The 9283-nt window shown below is 37.4% G+C and overlaps 1 protein-coding gene across 2 annotated transcripts in view; it reads right to left on the reverse strand.

Annotated features, from left to right (window-relative positions):
• The window catches only part of TMEM207 (transmembrane protein 207), an 18916-nt gene extending 9894 nt beyond the window's left edge, over positions 1–9022 (reverse strand). Inside the window, exons 1-4 of one of the 2 annotated variants that reach the window (XM_005880767.2) lie at positions 8803–9022; positions 6910–6947; positions 2868–2912; positions 1219–1361 (exon numbers count right to left, since the gene is read on the reverse strand). In XM_005880767.2, the coding sequence (XP_005880829.1) occupies positions 1219–1361; positions 2868–2912; positions 6910–6947; positions 8803–8877 (301 nt within the window). In that variant the 5' untranslated portion in view covers positions 8878–9022. The remainder of the gene's footprint in view (positions 1–1218; positions 1362–2867; positions 2913–6909; positions 6948–8802) is intronic. The other variant, XM_005880768.2, reaches the window with a different exon arrangement.
• Between the last annotated feature and the right edge of the window lie 261 nt (positions 9023–9283).

Below are 9283 nucleotides of genomic sequence, written 5' to 3' on the forward strand. Positions count from 1 at the left end.
GTAACAGTAGGGCTAAGAGGACCAGGGGGAATTCTCCTCTTTAGAAACTCAAGTAAGTTGAAAGGAACATAACTGTATTTGTTTATTGAATACCTCTAGTTAAATAAAGAAAATGAGACCAAAATGACTGTGTTGACCCCTTTGATTCACGTATTTTGTTAAAAGGTCAGTGACCCTATTTTCCTCTGTGTTCAGAGGACAGTAATTCTAAGTTTAGGAGAAAGAACTATTTTCATTGGAGATTTTAATTATTTCTTCAAACACCCATTTCTCAGATTGACACTGTTTCCCTTGGTAAATAATGACTTAAAAAAAGTCAATAGTGAATATAATCACCAACCTTACAGTAATGAATTTTGATATTAAAACATTTTATTTTATTCACATCCCACTTTTTATTTTGTTTTTAGTTTTTCCAGGACATGCCCTACACTCTCTATGGGAAATCTTATCTGGCCCAGTTTCTGAAGTGCAGTTGTCAATCTCTACTAAGCACTCTAGAGGCAACTGTGGTATACAGTGCAGTGACTTAGAGGGAAAGTCTCAGAACAGATGTTCCGGGTGAGGACAAGGCCTGGAATTAACAATGACTGTACGACCTCAGTTTTCTCCATTCCTTACCTCCTACTGAAGACTAGACAATAATAGGAAGGGTATGGTTTGAGGGGCAGGGGTGGAAGAAGGCAGGATCAGGATGCTGCCAATGTGTCTGGGAAGAAAAAGTATGAATATTTATACTTCCCTGCCAATTCCAAATTTCCAGATTCTGCATTGGCAGCAATCTGAAAAGTGTGGTTCAATGTTACTGTAGGTAAGTGAGGTATAGAGAGTTTAGTAAATGAGACTATGAACACAGGGTAGTATCGACTGATAAAAAACTCAGAAATACTTCTCTGCACCTTAAACCCTACACTCACTTGAAGTGACCAACCTTATATAGCTCCTCTTTTCTTCATGTCAACTGAGCAAAATATTTAGGTTCTATCCCCATACTTAACTATAAACCATTTTCCTAAAACACGTGTTTTTTTCTATTGGGATCTCCCTTCTTCTGAAGTTTTCTCACTTAGACTCTCTCCCCAATGCATGTCTTTCAATCTTCGATAAACTATGTCTTGTTGTAAATTCACAAATCTTATTTTCTGAGATTAGATTTCTAATTCACCACAAAATCATAAGGTTTCAAAGACCAAGCCCAGAAATGTGCAGAGAGCCTACCATAAACAGGGTCCAAGTCCCCGACAGCAAAAACAGCCACGGTGCGTCTTGAGGAGCCCATCCCGCATCTCCTCAGCCAGCAGGGAAGGCAGAAGAGCACTGCTCCGCATAGCAGAGCCACCAGGAAAATTAGGAGCAAGAACCTGGTGTCAGAAGAATCAGGAGAGGATTGAGGTGGAGCACGCAGGAAACTTAAGACTCCTATTACACCCTGAAAAGGGGGCAAGACTGGCTGCAAGCAATCTGAGGGGCTGAATTCCTTAAGCAACCCCTCCCCACACCACCACCACCATTTGCACATTTTCACTGAACCTGGAATATAAGCTGAGCTCAGAGTGGGTTGATCTTGCCAGGTGATTATAATTGTTTTTTCTTTGAAATTTGGAAGGTTGTTCTCGGGAGCAGTGTCTTGGTTCTTCAATCCACTTACCCCTTTTTCCTTTAATACAACCATAAATCCATTCATTCCACCAGGATTTAAACAACTGAACAGACTTTTCAGGGGTCCTCAAACTACGGCCCGTGGGCCACATGCAAATACAAATATTGTATTTGTTCCCGTTTTGTTTTTTTTATTTCAAAATAAGATATGTGCAGTGTGCATAGGAATTTGTTCATAGTTTTTTTTTAAACTATAGTCCGGCCCTCCAACGGTCTGAGGGACAGTGAACTGGCCCCCTGTTTAAAAAGTTTGAGGACCCCTGCTTTAGATGTTGGGGTTGGGGATTCAAAGGTTGACAAGATAAGTCTGGCTGGCCTTGGCTAGGTGGTTGAGTATTGACCTATGAACCAGGAGGTTACAGTTCAGATTCACGGTCTGGGCACATGCCTGGGTTGTGAGCTCAATCCTCAGCTGGGGGGCTTTCTGTCTTTGAGGACCTATCTAAATGAGAAAGTTGGTAATGTTTAATTTGGAAAATACAAAAGTCAACATTTAGGATGGTATAATAACTTTTAAAATTTTCAAAAGTCTAGCTCATAAAAGCAGCAGCAGTTTTATTTTGAGTGATTTTTAAGGCCAGAACTAAAATCAGTGAAAGAGGCATTTCAGAAGATATCAAGAGAAGGAAGAATAATTTTACTTTTAAAGATTTTCAACCAGGGAGTAAATTATTCTTATTCTTAGAAATAGTAAGTTCCCTCTTATAGAAAGCACTTAAGTAAACACTGGACAACAACCTGAAAGTAATGTTTCTACATATATTGATTCACATGACCTCTATTATTTTCTTAATAGGTATGATTTCAAGTGCCATATCAGTTATTTGGTAAAAGGAATATGTATATACTACCAAAGATTTTTATAAAACAACTAGATGTCCAGTGCATGAATTTGTGCATGGGTGGGGTCCCTTGGCCTGGCTGGTGATCAAGATCTATAAGGGGGCCAGCCAGCCAGGGGAAGGGGCCCCAAGATCTATAAGGGGCCAGCCTGTCAGGTGGGCAAGCTGCCTGAGGGAGAGGGGCCATGGGAGATTGGCTGTGGGAGCACACTAACCACCAAGGGGCAACTCCTGCATTGAGTGCCTGCAACCTTGTGGTCAGTGTGCATCATAGCAACTGGTCGACTGGTCATTCTGGTTGTTCTGGTCATTCAATTATAATAGTCCCTTAGGCTTTTATATATATAGAAGTGAAGATGTCCTTACCAGATATACCAATCATTTGGGTATTGATTTTTATAGTTTATGTACCTGGTGACAAAGAAAGAACAATTAGTGTTGGACCTCTAAGTGACCCAAGCCTATTCTTTTGCACCATAACATTTTTTTTATGATTACACGTGTTTCCCCAACAATAATTTACTCACTGCAAGGCCCCCAACACAATTGGTAAATGTTTCCCATATGTTCACGTCATTCAAGGTGCTGAGGATACATGTGAGTGGAAACTGTCAGATACTTTAAAACAGATAATTGCATAGTAATAGGTTTGATGCCAGAGTTAAAAATACTGTAGTACATTGAGAAGATAGTGACTAACTTTTCAGGACTACCATGTGATAGGTATTAGGAGATAACCATTCCACTATTCTGTTTATTCAGAGACCTGGAGTCCTTTAAAATGCAAATTATCCAGGGAAGGTCATAGTGCCTATTAACCTTGGATATCTTGGTAGAGAATAGGAGCCCTGCAATTCTGGTTGGAAAAATAAATTAGGATAAAAGGAAAATGAATGAGTGTGGCCATACACACTCTTTACCAAGGAGTTAGAAGTTGATCTGTTAGTCAGGATGGTCAAACCATTTATGTGCTTCAGCATAACTTAATTGTTCTTAAGATAAGTTTAAAAAGATCACACAGAAAAAGACCACATTTTGGTTCACAGTGTGATTTTTAGGAGGTATAACTCCCCAGGTTTAGACACATGTGCTGTTCATTCCAGAGTCCCTTGCTATGCCACACACAGTGCTTTGAATGTATGTTTGCTGATGGACATTTTTCAACCTCGGTAGACGGGCTGCTGTTACAGTATTCTGGGATTAACGAGTTGAAGGCTGTTCATCACAGCCCGATAAGCTTCTGAGATGGCGCTGCACTTAATCACGTTTTCTTCAGCCTTTGTTAAAATAACACTCGGCACTTTTCAGCTTGAAAGCTTTCATAAATGTCAGCTAATTTATTACTCACAGCCTCCCTAAGGAGAAAGTGTGTCCTGTTTATCACACTACTCTTCAGAAATGACTTTTTAACATATGTGATTGTCAACTTAAAAATTTTACCCCAAATATTTAAGACAAAACTCAATCATCCAGAGAATAAGTTTTTGGGGTGTTTGTTTGTTTTGCACCTAGAGAATTTAGTCAAATGCACAGGTATAGATGGCTAGGAAAAATGACAGCAGAAGTGTGACTTTTTAAAAAAGCATTCTAAGACAAGTGATCATCAATAGAGGATTTTAAAAATAATTAATGGTACTTCCTTTTAAAGAAATATTATATATTCATCAAAAATGTAGATTTAGATTTATAGTTAAAAGCCTTGATAAGTAAAATAATAAAGAGCATCATTTCTAGTTTGTATACATTTTTAATACAAATATAATGATTTCACAAAATAAGTATTATATAGTTATATATACACATACATCAAATTACTAACAATGTTTGCTTCACTTGAAGATGGATGTCATGAGGCACTTTATCTTTTCAATATTTTTATACTGGTTAAATTTTTATAATGTACATACATCACTTTTGTAGTCATAAAAAATTTAAATATCACATTGAAATATACAAATTTTTAAAATGTAGTATCCTACTTTAGAGATGGATGCAGGAAACTTTTCTTGGTGATTTAGCCAAATAAAGTAACAGAAGGTTCTTATTTTTGAGACTTGAAATCTAAGCTCATGATCAGGAATGTGGATTGTTTCATTTCCCTCCATATATAAATCTCTGCTTCTTTTCTTTACATTTAAAAATAGACTATATTATAAATTAAAAATTGACTTATTATACTGTCAACCAGAGGCCCGGTGCATGAAATTCATGTACTGGGGGGCGGGGGGAGGGGGTCCCTCAGCCTGGCCTGTGTTACTGGGGGGAGGGGGTCCCTCAGCCTGGCCTGTGCCCTCTCACAGTCTGGTAGCCCTGTGATCTATCACCCCCACAGAGGGAGACCCCGCCCACCTGCCACAGCTTGCTGGTCAGTGGCCTGGGCCTCCCTCTGCAGGGTGATCATGGGGCAATAGCCAAGCCCCCAACCAATCACATCACACCCGTCTTGGCTGGCCTGGCACCAGTAGGTGTCATAGCATGGTTGTCCCGATGGTCACTCAGATGTTCGTTCCGCTGTTTGGCCATTCGGTCGATTTGCATATTATGCTTTAATTATTATAGATTCTAAATTTAACTACCTCATTTTATTTCCTAGGCTTAATTTTTTTAGTCACTCAATATTTTTTCCAGTGCTAACAGTTTTGCAAACTGACTTATTTCACTTTCTCTGTCTGAATCTGTAAACCTATTGATGGATTTTCTGATATGTAACAAAATGGTCTAGAAGCAGTTAGCTGAAGAAATGCAAAGTGATCATATAATTGAGGAACTACAGGAACCTTTGGGATAATTTATTTCCCCCTTAGGATTTTACATACTTTACCACTGAGACCCAGAGTGGAAAAATAATTGGGGAGGTCACTAGCTGCCCAAAAACTTAAACTACAATATGGGTCTTCGGACTTGGTGTACTTTCTTCCACATCATTATTTCTATGTCTTTCTCAAGTTCAATTTTCAAACAGAAATTCTTTGTGTTATTAAAAAAAATATCCGAACTGTGACAATATTCCAATTACTCAAATTTTAGATGTAAGATTTTCAGTGTAGTAAAAGTTACATTTTTTAAGATAAAGTTATTGCTCAGATATGTATATATGCTTGGTGAAATTGAAATAATGATGGCAAAAAAAAAAAGAAATCTGGGAAAAGTGAGAACGGATCTTTATTACTGTTCTCACTGCTGATAATCTGTGGATCTACGATGAACTACAAACTCATAACTTTGATAAATTTAAGAACTCAGAATGTATCCCAGTCATTAAGTGACACATGACTGTGAAGGGAACCAAACTTTTGCCTTTTGGGATATTCATTTTAAGCTATTTTTTAGAAAACAAAAGATTCAGAATCAACCTTTGACTTTTTCCCTTTCTAAGAGATTCAGATGGGAAGGCCTACTCAAAGAAGGGGACCTTAGGATATTAACTTTAGTTTAATTTAAATTAAGTAGGATAAATAAGAGGGCTTCAGTCAAAGTCCAATTAGCTAGATACGCTGTGTTCCATTGTTTCTGAGTTTCCCAGCAAATACTTATCTGCCTTGTACGTTCTACTCTTCCTCTCCTCAGTTACCCAAAAATGGCCCAGTCTCAATTTTGCAATCTAAGATCCAGTCCCCTTCTTTTTCCTTTGCAAAAATGACATTGACACCCAATTTTGCCCAATTATATTTGGAATTTTCATGCTTATGTGAATTTCCCATGGACATGTATTAAAATTCTGGTTTTCTTCTATCAATCTGTCTCTACTAATTTAATTGTTAGCCCTTTCAGAAAAACATAGAAGATGGGAGGAAAAGTATTATATATACTAGAGGCCTGATGCATGAAATTCGTGCAAGGGGCTCGGCCCTCACAGCCCTGGCTTCATCCCGAAGGTCGTCTGGAAGGTTGTCTGGACAGTCGTTCCACTGTTCAGCCTTCCGGTCTAATTAACATATTACACTTTTATTATTATAAATTTTTAGCCCCCACAACTGTATATCTGCACTTTGAAAGCTACACACAATACAGGTTAGAAATTTCATTAGTCTGCTTATATTTGAAACTGATTTATCCAGAAAGCTACCCCCCATCACCAATGTGATTTATGGGTATGTATGCAGCCATATAGGATGTAATAATTCTTTCATGAATGTAAAGTACCCTGAAACCTCAAAGGTGGAGAATGCTGTGAGCAAAAATACCTACAAATTAACTAGGCCTCTTATTTATTTAACAAAGCTGATCATAATAAAAGTGCATTTTCCCCCTGCTTTTAGAAAAATCAAGCCATTTGCATTTAAAACAATTTACCTTTATTTTTCTTGCATGGTTATAATGGTCATTTGGAACTCATTTGGGGTTTCTTAAAATTTGAGCCCTTTTTTTAGTCTTTCAATTTTGAAAATGTCTCTTGCTATTTACTTACATTTCATTTTCTTCACATGGTGGGTCCGAGAGCACCAACTGAAACACATGTTTAGAACAAATAAAATCCAAACATCTCATCAGTCTAATCCTTTAATACAACAGCACTTAGAGACAATGTGGGTTTTTATAATTTTGTTTCTGTAAGTAATGCTCACAGCCGACTCGGCTATTGTCAGGCGAACAGAATTTTAATTGAAAAAACAAAACAAAAAAAGCAATCTCTGGGTAGATTTTCCAGCTCAGCAGTGACAGGAAATATGTATTGTAAACCAGATTTCTATCCTACACATAATTATAGATAGGTGAAAAAATCTTTTTGTTTTTTTCTATAGGCAGATTTTGCTTGCTCTAAAAAGCCTTTATGCACCTTGCTTTTTTTCTTTGTTTTCAAATTTTAGCTAGATGGAGGAGGTTAATTATTTTATTATTTTCACACACAGACATCAAGTTCTCTACATAAAACAGAAGTCCATGCCATTAGCATTATTGGGTATTAAATATATGCTTGAAGGAGTGACTTTAACCTGCTTTAAGGCAAAGGTCAATTTAAGAGCACATGACATTCTTGTTGAGATTTACATTTCTCTCTTTATCAAAGAAGAAGGGAAAAGTAATAGTCTTCATGGCTTTGTTTTAAAAGACCCAAAGCATAAGCAATCCTATGCAATTATCTTAGTTCTGTGTGTTGAGCCTTACAGTTTACAGTAACTCACATCACAGAGGAAATAAAGTGCTCCTTTCTTAAGGTTTTGTTTGTTTTTCCCTTGACTTGAGACTCATCCTATGTACAACAGAAACATCTTTAAATGTCCTTTATAAATAGTCCTAAATATGGGTTGGTGAGGTTAGTGAAGTATGACTTTTCCTGGTCTATAACACAGAAGTATAAAACCAAGTAAGTAGTTACAAAAATTTAAAATGATACACATAGGAATTTTGTGGGAGATGTCTTTTTTATTATTATTATTAATCTCAAACGCATCTTTGTCAGCACCTTATATTTACTCCACCAGGTTTATCTGGGCAAAGAGATTTGTGGAGTCACAGATGGAGCCATGAATTGGCCGTCAGAGAGTGTGGTAATGAACAATTTATAAGCACAGAACATGACTTGTACTCTCTTTTGCTAGAATGCTGAAAATAGATTTGGATACTAACTGGGAGGAAAATGAACATTCAAATTTTGTCCATAAAGAGAGTTTATGTATGACTAGATGAAATCATTTGGGATCCAGTTGAACAGATAAACAAGTAAAGCCAGCATTTCACTTTGAAGTAATTTCCTAATCTTCTGGTGTGCTATACACCCCTCAGCCAAGGCAGTAGCTGTCAAACTCCGGGTTGTCAGGAAATGGGGAGCAAAGTCTTAATATATTTCAGAACTAAATCATTCAGATACTTTGCATTCATGTAACACATATGCAGAGATGCAGGTATTACTCTTGAGTGAGATGCTAGAGTAGAGGAAACAAAGTAAACTACCATGGTTCTGTCTACATTGTTCAGCAATGGGAAACTCTCAAGCATCAAGTGTGGTTGCAGGCAAGAGTAAACAAATATGTCTTAAATTAGCCCTATCATAGCATTTTGCTATGTCAATGGCATTTTTTATTCTAAAAAAAAATGTTTTACAGCATAGCAAAGATTACATTGCATCATCTTACTTCAATAGCAATAGAACTAAATAAAGTAGAAATAAGACTAATAGCGTAGGTCATTTTGTTTTCTGTAGCTTTGACCAATAAATGTAAGTAGTAATACAATCCTGGTAACACTTCCTTAAAGGAAATCCTTGAAATGTATGAGTTAAGTTTCCCCAAATAACAAATCAATAACCAATCAGGTCCTTAGAGTACCTCTGAAAATCTTTTCCCAGAAAGAGAGATGTTACCTGGAATAGTGGCAAACTCCAGGTTCCCGTTTTGGAGATCACTGAAGTGAAACTAAAAGGACTGGATCTCGACATGCTTAAAGGACAAGCTGCTCAAAGATAGTGGTTTGCTGTCCGTGTTAATTTCCCTCTTCCTCAGAACTTGCTAGCTTCTCTATAAATTATGCTTCCTACCAGAGCACTCATTAACGATGGCTCCTTGTGACTGGTAAAGTGCGTGCTGGGGGTAGGAATGTTGGGTGTGTGATCACAGGTACGGAGAGTTCAAGGAATTTCAGGTTAAGGTCAGAACCTTGGTACTGTTTGTCAAGGCCTTAAAAGCCAGGGTTATACATGCTGATCTGCAACACTGGCTGGCTGCTTAAAGAACTTAGGATATTCAAGTGCATGTTTTATTCCAGGGTATTTCTGGGTTTTATATAAAATCTCTTTTGTACTTGGAACATTTACTTGGCTTTCTCCCCTTTGTTGGTCCTCTTTG

The sequence above is a fragment of the Myotis brandtii genome, unplaced genomic scaffold, assembly GCF_000412655.1.
Source record: "Myotis brandtii unplaced genomic scaffold, ASM41265v1 scaffold652, whole genome shotgun sequence".
Taxonomy (NCBI): domain Eukaryota; kingdom Metazoa; phylum Chordata; class Mammalia; order Chiroptera; family Vespertilionidae; genus Myotis; species Myotis brandtii.